The sequence below is a fragment of the Artibeus jamaicensis genome, unplaced genomic scaffold, assembly GCF_021234435.1.
Source record: "Artibeus jamaicensis isolate MK-2021 breed Jamaican fruit bat unplaced genomic scaffold, CSHL_Jam_final contig_548, whole genome shotgun sequence".
NCBI lineage: Eukaryota > Metazoa > Chordata > Mammalia > Chiroptera > Phyllostomidae > Artibeus > Artibeus jamaicensis.
Window position 1 is genome coordinate 13,954,749 of NW_026521883.1, and position 20,200 is coordinate 13,974,948.

Here is a 20,200-nt window from a genome sequence, read left to right on the forward strand (position 1 = left end):
CATTTTAATAGTCATGCAGACACTTCACAGAATAAATTCTTACCTTTTTGTATTTGTGTGGATATGTACATCTTTCGATCGTTCCCTGGGATGCTCCACGATTGACATTTCCTAATCTTTCTTCCAAATGAATCAGTTCCTGAAGGTGAAGAATAGCTAGTATTAAAAGCCAAGACGATTATTCCTGGGACAGCACTGTCAATATTGCAAAAGAAATCAAGTTCCACATTTATAAACCTGCAATGTAAATACAGTGTTTAAAAAGCCATAGACAGTAAAGCACACGGTTGCATATAATTCTTTTCTCAGCCAATTAGAAGCGGTTCTACATTTCTTTATATTAAATTATTTTCATTTATTCTTCTCAAAATCCTTGGGTCATTTAAAAATATTTTATTTATTTTCTTTTTTAAATAAGATTTTGTTTATTTTCAAAAAAGAAGGAAAGGAGAAAGAGAAACATTGCTGTGTGACTGCTTAACCAAGTCACAGAGGAGTTTCCGTGAGACTCCTCTCACGGACCCCCAACTGGGGACCTGGCCCACAACACAAGCATGTGCCCTGACTGGGAATCGAACCCAAAGCCTTTTGGTTTGCAGGTCAGTGCTCAATCCACTCGGCCACACCAGCCAGGGCCCTTTAGTAACTTGTGAAACTAAGATTAACATGCTGCCCTGACTGGTGTGACTCAGTGGGTTGAGTGCCAGTCTGTGATTCAAAGTGTCGCTGGATCAATTCCCAGTCAGAGCACATGCCTACGTTGCAGGCCAGGTCCCCATGGAGAGTGCACAAGAGGCAACCACACATTGCTATTTATCTCCCTCCCTTTCTCTCACTCTGAAAAAATTAAATAAACAAAATCCTTTAAAAAAGATTAATATTGCTTATAAACATTTCTATAATAGCCCCTAAAAGCAGTATCAAAAATTCAGACGTTTCACTGCCTTCTGATCCCCAGTCGCTGCAGCATCCCCGTGTAACTGATTAACAACACACATATTCTCCCGTGCATTAAAGGCACTGTGGTGAATATCTTCATCAATTTTATTACATACCTCAAAATTGCCCCTGAAAGGACCTCTGAATGATGTTCCATCCAATCCTGATGAGATGTAACGGATATGAGGGTAGCCTGCCATGTCAGGAACCTATTGTAACAGAACAGATAAGTTAAACCAATTTAGCACAGGCTCAAGTTCTACTGTTAACACTGAATAATTGAGACAATTTTCTCTATTCAGCTCCTCACAAAACTCAACTTCAATAAGCCTATATAACTCCAACTAAGCATTCTGTAACAGGGTTAGGTTCCTTTTCAACTATAATCTTTTATCTAACAGATCTTAAAATGTAGTCAGATGAAAAAGAAAGAAATAGCTACTGCACGAATTCTTTTGCACAAAGAATCCTAAGTACAGCCCCGGCTGGTGTAGCTCAGTGGGTTGAGCACGAGCCTGTGAACCAAAGGATCGCAGTTCGAGTCCCACTCAGGGCACATGCCTGGGTTGCAGGCCAGTTCCCAGCAGGGGACGCACCAGATGCAACCATACATTGATATTTCTCTCCCTTTCTCCTTCCCTTCCCCTCTAGATAAATAAATAAAATCTTTAAAAAAAAAAAAAAGACTGATAGTAACCTAAATGTATTAAGAGTTGAATTTTCTTTATTTTTTGAGATTTTGTTTATTTAGTTTTAGAGAGATGTGTAAATGAAGGAAAAAGAGAGGGAGAGAAACATCAACAGATCTCACTCCCCCAACAGGGACCTGGCCCACAACCCAGACATGTGTCCTGACAGGGAATCAAACCAGCAACCTTTTTACTTCATGGGACGATGCCTACCTCACTGAGCCACACCAGTCAGGGCAAAAGTAAAATTTTCATAAGATCCTCTCAATCTCAGAGAGCTTTATCAAACAGTATTAAGCGAAAGAAATGGATAAAATTTTCCAACAAAACTTAACTTCAAGATGAAAGTTTCATTTCCCATCCTCTAATTCCCTAAACAGCCAAAAGTAGCCCTACTGCATTTTTTGTTTGGTTCTGTTAGACAAAGTTTTAACAGTGTTTTCTAATTTTTGTTAGGTGCGGTCAATCCTCACTACTCACAGATCCCTCACTGGTGAATTTGCCTACTTGATAAAACATACTCTGACTCCAGAACCAGTACTGGTGCTCTCATAATCATTCGTGGACAAGCACAAAGCACAAAAAATGGGGGTCACCCAATGCACGTGGCCCCAGCTAAGGCAGAACATGGATGGCTCTGCCTTCTTGTCTCAGCTCTTATACCATCAACAAGTGTCTTTTTCGGGATCTGTTTAGTATCATGTTGTTCACATTTTTGTGCTTTTCATTGGTGATTTTATTGTTTAAAATGGGCCCCAAGCATACTGCTTAAGGGCTGGCTATTGCTCTTAAGTGCAAGAAGGCTGGGATGTGCCTTACTGATAAAATAAATATAGACAAACTTCATTTAGGCGTGACTTATGGTGCTGTTGGCTATGAGTTCAATGCTAATGAGTCAACAATATACATCAGATAAAGTACCTTTAAACAGAAATATACATTAAAACGAGGTTATGCATTGATATGTTTTGTGACCAGAGGCTTGCTGTAGCCTAACTCTGTATTCACCCTGGGAAAAATGGTTCAATATTCACTTAACATTTGCAACAACTTTACAGAACATAACTTCTTTGAATAGCGGGTCGACTTTATTGGGAAAGATTCTAGGATAGAGCACCATTTTTCCATTTTTATATGTAATTCTCCAAAATTATTCGTAAATCAATCTCCGCTGAATCATGGCAAACTTCTAACAGTTTTATAGCTTTAAAAGACATATAATGGTAAATAATTTAAAATAAGCAATAACTTTTAACCTTCAAATTGCCTATTATATAAATATCTCCAAATTTCCTTACAATACAGATCAATATTGCTCAGCTCTGGGCAGATAACCCAACCCCCTACACATCTCCAAGGAAATGAAAAAATCAGAAAGGAACTCCTGCCCCCAAATTATATAAACCTTCACCTCCCTGTAAGCCCTCCCGAGGCTACTTTCTCTGGTTTTTATGGGTGAACTTCCGCTTTCTCCTATTCAACATTCATCTCTATCACCTGATCCCTTCCCCTGTTTCTCCACCCTGGGTATTCCACCCCTCTCCTCAATATTTCCAAACAAGTCCTCTCTAATGTTGTGGCCTTAAATCTAAAAAAACCTTCAAGTTAACTCCTTAATCCTGGAGTCATTTTCAGCCACACGGCCCACCTTCCCTTCACAGCCAAGCTCACCTTGAAGCACCTGATACCCAGCGTCCTTGCATCCTCTCCTGTGATCTAAGGTGCATCCCACCTCCACCCCTCGCCGTCACTAAAACCACCCTGACAAAAGTCACCAGTAACGACTCCAGTGCCAAATAAATGCATTCCACATTTTTCAAACTTCGTTTTTGGGGTTAAGACACTCCTGACTATATTATTTTGACATTATTCTACCTTTGTTTCTCCTCAAATTCTCCAGCCAGTTCTCAAAATCCTTTGTTTAAGTACAGCATTATCATTCGCCAAGGGTTTTTTCAATCCCTTGTCTACACATTTTTCCTGGATGCCACAGATTCATATATTATGACAGATACGTAACGCACACTTGGCATGCACTGGCAGAGCACATCATCTCTCACTCACGCATAAGTTTGTGGTTTGAGGCCCAAACCGTAACCTTAACTTCCTACTGGACATTCTGTCCTGATACACACAGTTATCTTAGATTCAGCATGTCCGAAACCTAACTCACCTAACTCCTCCTTAAACCATCATCCAATCTTCCCAGCTTAGTGAACAGCACAACTACACTCCTAATAACCCAAGCTAGGAATCGCCAAGTCATCCTAAATATCACTCACACGTGCCCCATCATTTTTATGGCAACCGCCACTGCCTCTGCCCGGGGATTTATCAGCATTACCTCTTCCGTGATAATGTGTTAACTAGTTTCTTCCTCCCACCCTGAAACTGACTTTCCACACAATTGCAGAGGTGGAAATCTTTCCAAGTAAAATCTCATTAAATCACTCTAAAAGAAATACAGTCAAGACCTTTCCTTTTCAATGGCTCATGAATTGCAGTTTCTTGGAAGGGCAACGTTATTTCATATCCCTAAGTTACCTTCACCCTGAAGACCTAGAAATTCCGACTTACTTGGGGGTTCCTGTACTTGCTCTGTTTGACAGCTCTTTACATGCTCTAGCCACTGTACGAGCATCATTCTCAATTCCAAAGCCTCAGAACTCACGTGCGTAACAGAGCGTTGCAGAAACCTTCTCTGCAGTGTCTCTACCACCACAAGACCAAACTACTCCCCTCTCTGTGCTACTTTTATAACTAGTATGTTTTATGAATAGCAAACAACATATTTTTGCTAAACTTGTTCTTTAGAATTCAAAATGGTATCAACAAAATCTGAATCTGTTCAAATCAGACACAGAGAATTAATACAGCCCTTCTGTAGATCAGAGAATACAGTACAAATGCATCAGAGCAGACGACTTACCATTACGAAAAATAAAACACACGTCCTAGTGATGGTGGGCCAAGACTGTCATCTTGGTATAAAAGAAAAAACTGCCACTTTTACATTAAGAAGAGTTTTACAATACATACAGCTATTAATATATCCAATACCTTTTTCTAGCACAATGTCCTCTAACAAACCTCAAATAATATAAAGACACCTATGACAGCCAATACATTAAAAATACTTCCAATAAATGTTTAACTTAGAAAAAAAGAAATCCTTTAAGAAGAAGAACATGTCCGAATTTTGACAGTTTTTTAGTTTACCATTAAAGGAAGTGCTCCTAACTGGAGGTGATGAAGTCGAGGTGGTGCGTGGTAATGGGCCAAGTGCGGGTGCAAAGCTCCAGGTGTATAAGTAGCTGCGGTCACTCCAGCTTCAATTCCCAGCTCCCTGACAAAGAAATGATTCTAGTTTAACTTCCAGCCATCCTTGCAGTGTCTTTATTATCAACAGAAATGAGGGAGTATGTTTACATTTTTAAAAGTACTCTAAAGTTTCTTAATAGATGAAAGTTGAGAAAAAAAATTAGCCAAAAAGATTTAACTAATGACTTCAAATTCATTGAAGAAATTAAAACCACAAAATCCAATTTTGTAACCATGATGCCCAAAGCAATTTGTACATAGTTTCACATCTTACAAAAGAAGGAAATACAGTTGACCCTTGAACAGCATGGCGAGAACTGCATTAGTCCACACCCACTGTCGAGGGTCAACTGCATGCTGAATGGCTCCGAAGGTTCCTTCCAATCTAAAAGTCTGATTCTACTTTAGCACACAAAACTGCTTTTTTTTGATTTGCATGAATGTCACAGATGTTCCCGCATTTGTTAGATAGTGTCTCTGGGTTGTTGGCCTCAAAGATAATTAGAAAAGCTAAGACTTTTATACTTTATAAAGCAAGGGTATACAAAATTTTAGAAACAGTAGAGTTGGTAAATGCCAAATCTTGATTTATTCTCATTTTATATTGTGCCTCAAAAGTCTCGTGGGTCAGGATCTCAATGCACTACCTACAGACAACAGATTCAGAAAGAAAATTAATGCAAATCTGCTTCCATTCTTTTAGGAAAAGACTAGAAGCCTAGGAGGCTGGACTTCCCTTGTCAGGAGTTAGGGGTTCTAAGGCAAATTTGAGTACAAAGGTGGATAAAGAACTTGGGTGAAAAACAGGATCCCCTTAGGGAATTAATTTTGATGGTAGACATCCCTGAAAAACAAAACAAAACAAAACAAAAAACAAAACAAAACAAAACAAAAAACAAAACAAAACAAAACAGAAAAGCTCTACTCCTGTTTGACATGGTTTCATCCCCAGGTCTCTTTAACTCACCCACTCAAAGCTAAGCTGCAGTTCAGTTTCTCCCCATCAGCATTCTAAATGGCATCCCACTACAAAGCATCTCTTCTCAGTTTTTGCCACAAGCTGCTGAGCAGAACTTTAAAATAAACAAGATACTGACCAGGCAGACCTCTCTGGAGCCTGTCGAGGATGTGAGGACATAGTCTGAGGCACATGAATATGATGCCCATGACCATAGTTTGGGTGCATCCTATGTGGATGGGGTGGGGGGCGTTCATGTGCCCGCCTGGAAACACAGAACACAAAAAGACCACTGGAAATAATTGAATAATTGGTTATTTCTTAATGTAGGAAACAGTCTGGTATTAATATTACAAACATCTACAGATTAGTCATAAAATTAACTGCACAACTATTAATTTTTTAAGTCACATAAAATTAATGATTAATAATAAATCAGGAAACCACAATCTGCAAATTCCTCACTGCCCATTTATTACAATGCCTCCAATTCAAATATCATTCAAGGAAAATGGCAATTTTACTTTGTATACCTTTGTATACATTACTTTATATACCTTCTTTACAGTATTTTGAATAATAGGAATTGAATAAAAATAAAATTTTAAAAAATCAAATAACCCAGCAAATACTGCAGGCACAAATAAGTTATTTTATGTAAACACTTAGGCAGAAAATGGAGGCTATTTTGTTTGCTTCACTTTTATATTATAACATTCATCCATCTTAATGGATCAAACTTTTAGGAGCAAAACACTTTAACTTCATTTTTTTCACACACATGCAAAGTACATGTTAATATCATCTGAGTTGAGATCTGAGAAAGTGTTAGCAGCTCCATTCAGAGTCTTCATTCTGCACCCCAGATTATTACATTTTCTCTTTGTAGTCTTAAATCAGTCAAGTTTACAAATGTAAATGGTCATAAAGTTTCAAATTTTTTTTAAAGTTTCAGGTAGTCATTTTTATTTTCTATTAGTTTTTAACACATCTACAGAGTTTGCATTTTTAATCTTATTGATTAGAAAAAGCAATTTTCTAGATACTAGAAGACCTGAATGTTACATTGGCAACTTTCTACATAAGGGTTACTATACTAGAACTGCAATAGCTGCCAGATATTCTGGACATAACCTTAAATTATGTAACTAAAGGAAACAGCTACGCAAGTACTAGGTCATCAAGTATATCAAGAGTTTTGCAAACACGTTCTGTAGGGACCGAGCAGCACATGCTGCTGGCTCTACAGGCCACCTGGTCTCTGTTGTAGCTACTTAATCCAGTCTTTGTAATGTGAAAAAAGCCATAGACAATACATAAACAAACAAGTGTAGCTGTTTTCCTATAACACTGTATTTACAAAAACAGGCAGGCAGCCCTGGCCAGGTAATGCAGTGGTTAGCGCACCATCTCATATGCCAAGATTGAGGGTTAGATCTCTGGTCAGGGCACATATAAAAAACCAACCAATGGACGTTTAAATAAGTAGAACCACAAAGTGATGTCTCCCCCTTCCCCTCTCTAAAATAAATAAATAAATAATAAATACATTAAAATACAGGTAGGTAGAATTAGACCAACAGAGTCTACTGCCCTAAATTGGAAAATCAGATCCTGAATTTGCAAAACAAAAAGTTTGATTATAATTTTTTCATGTTTGTGGATTATAATATTTTAATATTTAAATTTATAAATATACTAAAGACTAGTTTCTCAATATCAATTGCCAAAAATGCTACTGATACTCTTCTTCCTTCTGATTGGTAACATACAATAAATCAAATTACGTCTACCATTAACTTTATACCTTGTTCCCCAGGATCATCAATTCTACACTTTCTTTTACCATGGAATAGTAAAGAAACAAACAAGGGATTGGTCTGCAAAAATAAATGACCCTGCACCCTATCCTGAAAATGGTTTGATTCACTAAATAACCTGATATAAAACCGTTTCGTCAACACCTACAACTCAGATAAGAGGAAGATTCTGGTTAACAAGGGATTCATTTCCTAGGGAACTGAGAATTTAATATAGTTCTACTGCTTCTACAGATTTTGTAATTATAAAGACCAGTAGAGACAGAAACGACATGAATCAAGTGTGATTATCTTTTTAAAAACATAAAACATACGTTGGGTGCTGCATCATCCTCCTCCTTTGCACTTCCATCCTCTGCATCACCTCATGAGGATGCAGCCTCTGTGCTGGAGGTGCTGTGGCTGGAATATGGTGTGAAATCGGCTGGTGTGAGGGAGGAAGATGCTGAGGGACTGGTGCAGCGGTGCTGGCTAAATGAGTTGGGGGTGGGGCTGCCACTGGGTGAGATGTTGCATGCGAAGACATTTGAGAATGAAAAGCATGGACAGGATGAGGAATAACGTAATCCACTTGGGGTGGAGGCTGAGTCTGAGGAGGAGGGTTTCCATGGGAGTGGGGGCAGGCAGAGGCTTGATGATGAAGTGGTCTTGTCAAAGAAGCATCTGTAGAGAAAAACACAGGCACCACGCAGTTGAGTACATATTGCTATTATACATTACTGTTGGATTAAATAAATATATTAGCATGTACTTAATTTTTATGAATACTTTATCAAGTCTGTTCAATTCCGCTCTGCATCCTGCTTTCTCTGAATAATCTTCAATATCTTCTCATGTCAGTATTTATATCTTTACTTCACAGCCTCACAGTATTCAACATTTATTGAAGAAATCTCCATTGATAAAAATTAGAAGCTAGGTAAAACTAAGAATCTGAGAAAACCATGGAATTTAGTCAACAATATTATATCGCCCTGGTCAGGTAGTTTAGTTGGTTGGAGCATCATCCTGATATGCCAAGGTTGTGGGTTCAATCCCTGGTCAGGGCACACACAAGAATCAAACAATGAAAGCATAAATAAGTGGAAATAACAAATTGATGCATCTCTCTCCCTTCCTCTAAAATAAATAATGTATCAAAAATAATAACGATGTACCAGTACTGGTTATTTTGTCAAATGAACTAGAATGGAGTGAGATATTATAGCAGGGAAACCAGATGCAGGGTACATGGGGACTCTCTGAGCTATCATCTTAAGTTTTCTCCAAATCTAAAACTGTTCTGAAAATTAAAGTTTAGCCCTGGCTAGTGTGTAGTGTGACTCAGTGGACTGAGCTCCAGCTTGCAAACCAAAAGGTTGCTGGCTTGACTCCTGGTCAGCACGCAAGCCTGGGTCGCAGGCCAGGTCCCCCGTAGGGGCCATGCAAGAGGCAACTAATCTATGTTATCTCTTGCACATCAATGTTTCCCTCTCAAGAAATAAATCTTTAAAAAAATAAGATAAGGTCTAGCATTTTTAACAAACAAAAGCAATCCGAATGCTGCATGAAACCTCTGAGTGTATGATCCACCTTGCGCTCACACTGTTTCATATACCCATGTAGCACTGCGCACATGCACACACACACTACAGTAATTATGGACAATTATTGTAACATAAATTCCTATAAGTAGTTCTGAGTCTAGGAGAATAATCAGATACCAGTTGACAAAACACCCTTCCAAAAGGTTACTGTCATTAGTGTTTCCATTAACAGTACACGAGAGCACCTGATTACACCTACACTGTCACTAAATTTTTTAAATGCCTATCTGAGAAAAATCCTGTATTTATTGACCATTTCTATTTCTTCCAAAATTACCTATTCATTCTGCTAGCCTACTGTTCACCTTTTTCTTGTTAATTTGTAACTATTCTTTGTATAAATAAAGCATAAACATTTTCCCAAATTGTCTTTTATTAATTATAGCCATTCACAAGTTTGCTTTTGTGTAGTCAAACGTATAAATTATATATTTCTAAATACATAAACTGTGTTTTCCTTTATGGTTGACTGGTACGGAACACTATAGGAGGGTATGGACCTTGCAAGTCCTTCTGGGCAAGACTACGAAGATACTCTTTAATTGCTGCTCATCCCTCTCCCCGCCCCATGCCATTTTTCCTGTGCTACATTAAGAAAGTGAAGAGATGTATTTGCCAGGCGCATGTCATGAAAATCAGTCCTTTATAAAGATAATGTCCCCCACTTCTTCACTCTGAATCTTTGTGTTACACAGTGACTGATGCAAGGCCCTCTGAAGAATATATCTCTCTCTTACTTGGAGAGATATACCTCTGTTTGAGGTCTAAAAAGACGGTTGTCTCCTCTTTGGATTTCGCTCTGAATCTCATTTTAGTTGGAAGATTTTCTCAGTAGTCTGGTATGAAGCTTTGGCCACTCTTTCGTTTCATTATAAAAGACTTTCCTTCATTCTCTAACTGTTGGTTCAGTCAGCAGGTAAGCACAAACACTCGTTTAACCCTATTTTCAAAGGAAACCTCGCTACAACATATTTCAAGAAAACTTTCACTAGCTCAAGACGGTTGTGAGACAAATTTTTTAACTTTTTCCCCCTAAAAGTTATGTTTTCAAACCATTGCTTTATTCTAAGAAGTCACAGAGCACTTTTTTCAGTTTCATTTCAAAGTTTTCTATTTCTATAATCATTATGGAAAAAATAATGCTCACAAATATTACAAAATTTTAAAGTTTTGTTTCAGAATAAATTTATTTAAGTTTAACTCTTCAGCAATCATTTTATTTTTCATCTTTATTGAGATATAATTAACAAATACAACTGTATATATTTAAAGCATACAATATGATTTGACACGTATACTTTGTGAAATAATTATAACAATCAGGTTAGTTACACACACATCCATCGCCTCACACAGTTACCTTGTTTCTGTGTGTGGTGAGAACATCAATCGTCATTAGAATTCACTGTTTATCTACCCAAAACAGATTGCTAAACACTGTAGAAAAATGACATTCTGCATTCCCATAGACAATTTCCCTTCCTTCTCTATTTTATGTGTTATCAGTTAAAAAAGAACACTTCTTGATATTACTTCCTAAAAGTTCAATATATTACTTTGACCCAGCAATCTCATTCCTAGGAAGTTATCCTACAGAGAGACTGAAAAACTATAAACAGTTTAAACGTCCATCAACAAAGGAATGATTTAATATACAATGGAATATTATAAAGGTATTAAAAACAATGAGCTAAATTTTATGTGTTAATACAGGAAAATCCTGATGCACTGTTAAATTTAAAATCACTGACAGATCAAAAAGAGGCAAATTATGTTTAATATGATCCCATTTTATATATGTGGCCCTGGCTGGTGTGGCTCAGTGGACTGAGCACCAGCCTGCAAACCGAAAGGTCACCAGTTTGATTCCCAGTCAGGGCACATGTCTGGGTTACAGGCCAGGTTCCCAGTTGCGGGCGTGTAAGAGGCAACAGATCCACGTGTCTCTTGCGCATTGATGTTTGTCTTTCTTCCTCCCTCCCCTGGCTCTAAATATGTATGTGTAAAGTGTATACACACACACACACACACATTTACACATACATATATGCACATACACATACTTCTGTGTGTAAAAATTAAGTTTCTAACAGGTTTTATAATAAGCTATAAATACTTCCTACCTCTGATGTATTAAGATTAGTGGAATATGGGGAGAAGGGCTTTAACTTCTCATTTTATATCATTCTGCAGTTTGAACTTCTTAGGATGTACACTATACAAGTTACTTTTATGATAAATCAAGTTTGTCTAAAACATTTATTTCTTTATTTAGGACATTTAAAAAGAAACAGATTTACTATGAAATGTCTCAGTATATTATTTTAAAGAGGAGGGGCACAAAACCACACATTTTGAGTACCTAACAAAAGATAATCGACTAAAGATGAATATCAGCAAGTACTACAAATTGGCCTATGCAAATATATCACACAAAGTATTCATACACAGAATCTGCCCATTTGTCAATGCTTTGCAAAACTTGTTTCAAAACCTGTTTCCCAGCTTACACTCTAAATTTTAAGTTGCATTACTGTAATGATAAATGATTTATCACCAGATTTCACTGCACAAATTCTGGTTCAACTCTAGTCATGTCTATAGTATAGACTTTAAAAGCTGCAGAAATGAAAGAATAAATCTAAGGACATAAAAAAACTGAAAATTATCCCTTGCATGTAATCAGAACAAAAGCTTGGTTTATTCCTGGCATGAATGTCCAGTTTTTAAATCAAAGTATTTAGGTTTCCATCTGATTATTAGTCTATGATTTAACAAGGTAGTAAACATATGTTACATAGCCTATGGGTATTTCTCATTTCTTATTATATCTAATAGATTTCAACTTCTTTGGAAAAGTCCTATCTGATTCTATTTTTAATTGCCTGCATCAAATAGTATGGAAACCTCTTTTGCATCTGTAAAGCTTCTGTCAAATAATTCTAATGCCCCAGTTAAGCTTCAGAATTCTTATTCAAAATGTACTTCCTGTGTCTGGAAACAACTACTAAACTTCCAAATTCCCCATTACTTGGAAAGGATAAATCTAAATCCCCTAAAACTCCTTTATATTGGGCCATTTAATGTTCCATTAAATGTATCTTAATTTCACAGATATTAAAATGTAAATATTAGAATGTAAAATAAAATATGATACTTTTTAATTTTCCTGACCCTTTTAAATAACATCTGACCTTTTTGCCTTAGAAGACTGTTTGAGGATGTGGGGTGAAGGGAAGGTGAAATGGGAAAAACACACCCCAGTCTTAGGCTGAGAAAATACTAAAAATCCAGAAATTAAGATTACTGAACGGTTATTTCATGGAAGAATGTAAATGCTTCATTTATATGCCTCTAAGGTTTTTGCCTGTTACGTGTATACTTACAAGGAGGTGGCATATAATGTCGACATGATGACAGTGAGGCTTGTGCAGGGGGCTGGGGCTGGGGCTGCGCAACCATGCTTGATCCATAAGCGTCTAGTGATAATGGCTGGCTCGGGGCAGCAGCAGCAGCCTGGTGGCCAAAGATTGCAGCTCGGGAAGAAGAAACTGGGCAGCAGGGGTCAAATGCAGATGCTCCGTGAAAAGCAGCACTTCCATGACTTCTGATACTACTGTTGCTCAGGTCTACTGGCAAAGCCTGCTGTATAAAGAGGAACTGTATTTTATCTTTCTAAAGTTTGGTCAAAACATTGTTTCATGTTATGTTATGAAAGTAGTGCTAATGCAATATAGAAAACAGAATCTCTGAATTAAAAATTTGAAAATGGCAAACTTTTAGTGTGAAGATCTACTTAACACCAAAGAAAATACTGGGTATCTTAGTCTGTAAAAACTGTACTGATTATTTACTTAAAATCTATAATCAATTTTTAAAAATAAAACATAAGATAATTCTACAAGATGAACAAAAGCTAATTGTTATTTTAAGGTCTATTCCTCTTCCATTATCTAGATCTCAGGAAGACGGAAAACTTTTCCATCATACTTCCATATTCTCCTTTATCTCAAAATTCGGATTAGTTAAGTTAGGGCTTACTTAAAAAACATAATCACACTGAAAACATTTGGGTTCCAGGTAAAAACTTTGACTGTCCTATTTGTAAACTGTATATAGCAGGCATTCAACTGAATCTTGAATAGCAGAAACATTACCCAAGATAACAAAGGGCATACAATTCCTTTTATTAGAAACATGGCTTTAGGGAAGACCTATTTACTAAGTTGGAAAATAAACCAAAGAGTCTACTCAGCAATAATTAAGTTTTCCCCAAAAGCACTTTGGAAAGTCCTAATTAAAACACTTTATCATCTACTCTGGAGCAGATTCCAAAAAGAATTGCTTCTTTGTTTTCTCGAGTAATTTAAATACAAAAGCTTTTGCTTAGTATTCACCACAGCTGTAATTTTAAAACTATGGCTAAAGAATATAAAGATTTGGGGCTACATATGGAATTATATACAGGAACCATTCCATACTGGAAGGACAGGGGCTGGAGGTAAAGCTGGGGTAATATTAGAAGCCCAGGTCACCCAAGGGTCCAATGAGGAGGCATAGGGGTCTTTGTTCTTTCAGGGGGTCTAGGCTCAGGGGACAATAGGAAAAACCTGAAGATGCTAAAGGGAAGGAGAAAGATGGTACAGGAGAAGCTGTGGGAAAGTGAAACAAAAGGGGTCCTTTCGTCTTCTGTATTATGTGCTTACAACTGATTACGACAATGGCTGGCCTCCTTTTGAGTTGGCATATATATGTCCTCAATTTGGGTAAATAACGTTTGTGAATAACACTGTAAAGTCATGAATGTTTATTTATGGTTCAAATCCTTTCCCTATTTTCCTATTTACACTAAAATTTTGTAAATGTACTGAAGTACCAACATACTACGAAGGTGAGCAAATTTCCTATCTTCTTCTCCAGTCACTGATTAAGAACACTCCCAGAGAGTGAGTAAGTGGAGTGAAGGTCCTCCTGGAAGGAACCGAAGGGAAAGTTAAAAGTAAAGAATAAAAAGAAAGGAGGAAAAACCAACAAAGAGAACACTCTTTTTTTGACAATTCCAACAGTTCGTTCAATTCTATTCTAGAAGGAAAAGGGAGTGTAAGCAAGATAGGCACAGGAATGGCAAGTACTATTTTGTTACAGATTGTAAGTAATGCACAACACTAAACTATTCTCTCAAAAGATAAAGAAGCTACACACAAAGGAGTAAAAGAGCTACAGGGAGACAAGTGACCACTGCAAGTTCTTTGTTGTCAGGCTTAACACTCCCCACTCTTTCTCTAACTGCCCACCATCTGGCATCAATCATAAGGCACCACGCAATCACAACTCCTCAGATAGGTTTGTGTCTCTCACTCCTCACTGCTGTGCTCACACAGGTCTCGACTGTGTGACCTCACTATTCTCCAGCCATATATAGTAACAGTACCCTCGACTACACGCATGTGCCTAACTTCAGAGTCCTCTGAGGGTCTGCATGTGTCTTCCGGCTGCATTCCAAACCCACCCTCTGTTCTCCTTCATCCCTACTGTCACCACTGAATGCCTGATCCTGCTGATTTTCCTCAAGTTTTGTGTGTAGTCCAAACCCCTCCACTCAGAGATAGATTATATTCATTTTACAATGAACAGAAATATAAAAGAGACTCTACCTACAATTAAGTCAGTAAGGCTAAAAGAAAACCTGGCAATCACAACTGATCTCTCATACCAGCTGTATTATATTTTACTACTTCAACAATATTCTGTGAACAAAGGGCCCACCTTTTGGCAGCTCTTGAATCAATGTGGGAGAAATCGGTCTACCTCTTCACCATTTTCTACTATACTTATAAATCCCTCTTCAGCACAAATTTCTAGTAAAAGGAAATTTTGCTTTAAGCAGAGCATTTCATTCAGTCCACTGAGAAGTATTCTTTCTACTTCCTCGCTCCCAAGAAGTAAACAGGTCTAGATGATCAGCAGATGTTGATACTGAGAACTGTTACCAAAACCAAAACGCCATCTAAAATTTCATCTGTATTTCCCACTACACCCTTTAACATTTCCTCTTGATAACAGCAGCCAGTATTTTTTAAAGGATATACCCCTCTTTCTTAATTATATTTTAATTTGTGAGATCCAGAAGAGATAACCATCAAAAGTTAAAGATGAAGCAAGTACTTCAGGAAAAGTCAAGGGATGGAGAAAAGCAGTTGCTCTGAAATTTTAAAAAATTTTTATTGAATTTAATGGGGCAACACTGATAAAATGATAGGTTTCAGGTGTACAAATCTACAACACACCGTCTGTACATTGTGCTGTGTGTTCACCACCCCAAGTCAAGTCTCCCTTTGTGTTTACCACCCCAAGTCAAACCCCCCACTCTGTATTCTTCTGCCCCACCCCTCCTTTCCCTCTGGCAATCTCCATTCTGTTGTCTGTCTACAAGGTTTTCTGGGTTTTTTGCTTAATCCCTTCACCTTTTCCTTTGTGATTTTTTTCCTAGTATATAGGTCAGTTAACATTTTAGCCTGAAATTACATTTTGTTTTTTTCCAAGTGTGCGCCACCCAGGTTTATCATAATTGTACATAGAGATAACACAGTAAGTGAAAATAATACATCACATGTAATTTGACTTAATTTACCCCATGTGACCACCAACACTAACTCAGTATTATTTGACATTTCGAGCACTCACTACTATCAACTAATTTACTAAATTAAAATTTTTTTCTCACATCTCAATTCCCCATTTCCCCTGCTTCTGAGATTCTCTACCACAGGTCTGCATCTGAGAAGGCTATTTACTTCCAGAGATGAGTGGAGATTATAAGGAGCTCCAGAACAGGGGGTAGAAGGGTAAAAACTGGGAGAATCCCCCAATTTCTCACAACACAGGTTCACATTGCAGTTTCAACACTGTTTGAAACACAATCCCAAAAATCAGATTCACCTGTATTTAACCCAAAACACCAAACACCATTCCAGAATAAAAAATACTAGTATCATTTCTTATTTTCTGTATTTCTGGTACCCTCAGTTACCTGCAATCATTTAGACCATCAAAAAATCATAGAGATTTAACTAAGAAAAAAGAAATCACAGACCACTAAATTAGGCCACTTCTGTGTGGGCTACAGAATAGTGACTTACTTAGTATACAAAATTTATTGTTGAGGATTTTTTTCCTGGGGAAAAAAATCAGTATCTTAAAAATTTAAGAAAAACTCATCAAATTTCACATACCTGGTCATGGTAGCTGGTACCAGAACTAGTATTTGCTCCACAAGGTGCTTGTACTTGTGGAGGTCTCTCCACAGGGCACGCAGGATCACTAAAGGAGGGAGAAACTGGGACAGCCGGGTGAGGAGTATGATGGTGGTGGTGATGGTGTTGAAAATGGTGGCCATGCTGTTGAAAGCAACTGGTGTGGGGATGTCCTAATGCATGGTGATTCTGTGACGACCCTCCACATGGCGAGTGCTGAGGACAGCAGGAGGGTAACCTTGGCATTGCAGGGGGGCCATTTTCCATTACGGCACTAGATGCAGTTCTCCTCAAGTCATCTTGTAACAGAAAGAAACACACAAAATAAGCAAATGATCAGGTATCGCTGTGTAAAAACTAGGTGCTGTCTATAAATAAGTAAATATAAAATTAAGAACTGTTTAGTAAATTCAAATCTCTGTAAATAAGAATATGATAGTGCCACATTCTTAATATACATCTCATATAATTTCAGGCAGTGTCTTCACTGGGAATTTTCCCAGAAAGAATTTTCCGGAAAGCCTAAATTCTTCAGGAGGCTCCTATTTATCATGATGTTTAAATACGGCAATGGATCATCTTTTTCTAGGTCAAAGTTGCATTTTTTAAATTCTACAATATCATGTGAGTCCTTCCATTACATGCAACAAGGCAAAGGTTCTACTCCTGAGCCCGACGAACCACTGCACAATGCAGTCTGACAGTACTTCTCTAACTCCTCCTACCTTCTTAAGACATCATCACCCAGCGCAGAGCATACCGGGCTAAGTCTCACTAACTTCCAACAACTTTTCCCTTCCTCTGGCCTCTAAACTCAGACCTGATAAAATATAAAAAATAAGAATATGTGAAAAATTATAGGCGTCTTGTAACAATCTAGTGATTTAGTGTTGAACAGTGGAGAGAACAGCTTGGAGTCAGATGGGCCTGAGTTCTAATCCTGAGATTGTCTAAACCTCAGCAATGCTACCTTAGTGAGCAATCCGCACTTAGGAAAGTTAATTAACCTTTCTCATTTATTAAAAAGAGCAGTGACTGCCTTGCAGGGTTGTCGTTATAAAAGAGGACAGTCTTCGTTGTGACACATCTGAGTCCTGACTACGCTCTCTACCACGTGCCCACAGTGCAGCTGAAAGTACGTCCTCCCAGGCCAGAACTGCACAAGTGCCCCGTGAGGGTCCACCCCAGGGTTTCAAACTCTTATCTGAAACACAGTGTCCTCTCCTCAAACTACGTATCACGTGGAATCTATGTAAAACAAATACATATGAAGAAAAAAAATTTTTTACTTAACATACAGATATCAGAGCCCAACGAGTGTGGCTCAATGGGCTTGGCATCGACCCACTAAGTGAAGGGTCACTGGTTGGATTCCTGGTCAGGGCACATGCCTAGGTTGTGGGTTTGGTCCCTGACTGGGGTGCACAGGAGAGGCAACCAATCGATGTTTCTTCTTCACACTGATGGTTCTATCTTCCCCTCTCTAAAAAAATATATATGTGTGTGTATGTGCATAAATGTATACATATTTATAGATGTGTGTCTGCACACACAAATCAGAACAGAGAACCCAGAGTTCTGACTTCTCCCACATTGCCCCCATGACCCCTGCGGCACCTGCTCAGAATCCTTAGGATTCTGGAGTTCCATTGTTCTAGCCTTATTTCTAGAGTAAACTGAAACCAGGAATACTCTGCTCCAACTTGGTTCATACCACCTACACCTAATTTCTTCTGGGTCAATATTATCCATTAAGAACCTTCTGGTGACTAATACAAAAATCCAACCAAAACTGGCTACACCAATACAGAGAATTAACGGGCTCACCTAAAGGAATCTGGGTGGTGGTGCTTCAGGCTGGTTGACAGGTTTCACTGCCAAACCCCTGAAACTGTCCTGGGTCTCTCCTCCCAAAGGTGCCCTACCCTGCCCTTGCTGATTCTCTTCCAGGAAAGGCCTGTGACCTAAGCCCTGTTATGTAGGATCTGTGTAGTATGGGTTTTTCCCAAGTTCCTAGTCTGGCTTGTCTGGGCTAATTTCCTGAACCCTTCTGTAAAGGTTCCTAACCTGGGAACTAAAATTCAGGAGTCTGTAAACTTTGATTTTAAAAATTACAAATTTAAAAAAATCTCTAATTGCTTTTTGGATTAGTACTACCTTGTTAGCATCAGTTGAGAAGGTTAAATATTACAAATAATTTATAACATAAAACTAGGAAAGTCACCAAGGTGTTTCCTCTTAATACATATATTATAGCACATCATAATCAGTTTTATGGCACTTTCATTCATTTGTATCCTAAAATTCTTGAATAACCTGGACAGAGTTACACCTAGCATACCAGGAAACGGCCATGATCAGCAGCTACCTTAGCTGTGCTAAATCAACATTAAGCGCCTGTTTCCTACAAGCTGTAACATTTGTAATAATGACTGATTATCACGGTGACTCTACTTCCTGCAGCATTTTCAGGGTTTTATCTCAGCCCCCACATCAAAGTGCTGTACAAGAGAATGCTATTTATTTTGTTTCTGGAACAGAAACGAAAACCTCTGGGACATTAAATCCATTCATTGGACAAACTAAATGACCTTCCTGGTTCCTCACAACTCTGATACTTTTAATTTTACAAAATCCAATTATTTAAGGATTTTGTGTTAACTCTAAGGCTCCAGAGATGAGTCTGTAACCAGCACAAGATTAGGGACTGCCGGAACGAGGACTGCAGTGACAGATGCGACACAGACTTGTCAGAAAGACTGCGCTTTCTTCGTCTCCACATACAAAATCACGGCAAAAAACAAAAACAAAAGCAGCACGACGACTACAACATATTTCAGACAGATATTTAAGGGGCCGATCACTAACAATGCGGCCTCAAAAAGAAGACAAATCTTACAGCTCTACTTCTTAGGGTACAGTTTTGGCCTCCAGCTAAATTAAGTCTATTTTCCCACAGTTCAGAACCTCTTTGTTGCTTAAACATGGTAGCAACTCAAAGTAAAGGCAAAAGAATCTCCTCTTGTTTAATAGTTACTAACCAAAGAATACTGCCACAAATTAGAAGTGAAGATATCTATTCAAATAAATATCAATAAAACACTTTTTGTTGAAAGTAGACCACAGAGTGTCCACTAAAAATGAGACAACCACAAACTTATACCAGAGAAATAACCTCCACAGACCAGTGGCACCAAGCTGGTTAAAGTCCCTTCACTGTAATTCTAAAAGGACTACTGAGATGTACTCACACATTTATTCCTTCATTTGGCAAGCTGTACACATAATGTTATGTTAAAGGATCTACATGAGGCACTGGAAAATACAATGGTAAAAATAAAAGTCCTGGCCTTTAAAATAACTTATGATGTCGTCTGCCTTGCTTGTTTTAGCTCTAGCAACTAGAAACATGTCTACATGATGTAGGTGAACCAGTAGGCACTTGCTAAATATAAGTTAGCTTCACAAAAACAGGTATGCAGGCATCTAAGTCTGACCTGATCTTTCATCTTCAAGTAGCTTATCATCAAGTATGAAGACAACTGAAGGTATAAATCATTCAGTATTACAAATGAAGCACTGAGTTCTAATATAGAGCAATGTTGCCTCCAAGGAATTATCTGCCAACAAACAC

At 38.0% G+C, this 20,200-nt stretch overlaps 1 protein-coding gene across 8 annotated transcripts in view; it reads right to left on the minus strand.

The window, feature by feature from the left end:
* The window catches only part of RNF111 (ring finger protein 111), an 87,975-nt gene that overhangs the window by 6,495 nt on the left and 61,280 nt on the right, over positions 1 to 20,200 (minus strand). For 5 of the 8 annotated variants that reach the window (XM_037150992.2, XM_037150990.2, XM_053670062.1 and 2 more), the window contains 7 exons: positions 16,546 to 16,865; positions 12,700 to 12,958; positions 8,042 to 8,390; positions 6,047 to 6,199; positions 4,848 to 4,974; positions 1,056 to 1,148; positions 44 to 139 (listed from right to left, as the gene is read on the minus strand). In XM_037150992.2, coding sequence (XP_037006887.2) covers positions 44 to 139; positions 1,056 to 1,148; positions 4,848 to 4,974; positions 6,047 to 6,199; positions 8,042 to 8,390; positions 12,700 to 12,958; positions 16,546 to 16,865 — 1,397 coding nt within the window. The remainder of the gene's footprint in view (positions 1 to 43; positions 140 to 1,055; positions 1,149 to 4,847; positions 4,975 to 6,046; positions 6,200 to 8,041; positions 8,391 to 12,699; positions 12,959 to 16,545; positions 16,866 to 20,200) is intronic. The other 3 variants (XM_053670066.1, XM_037150995.2, XM_037150997.2) reach the window with 3 other exon arrangements.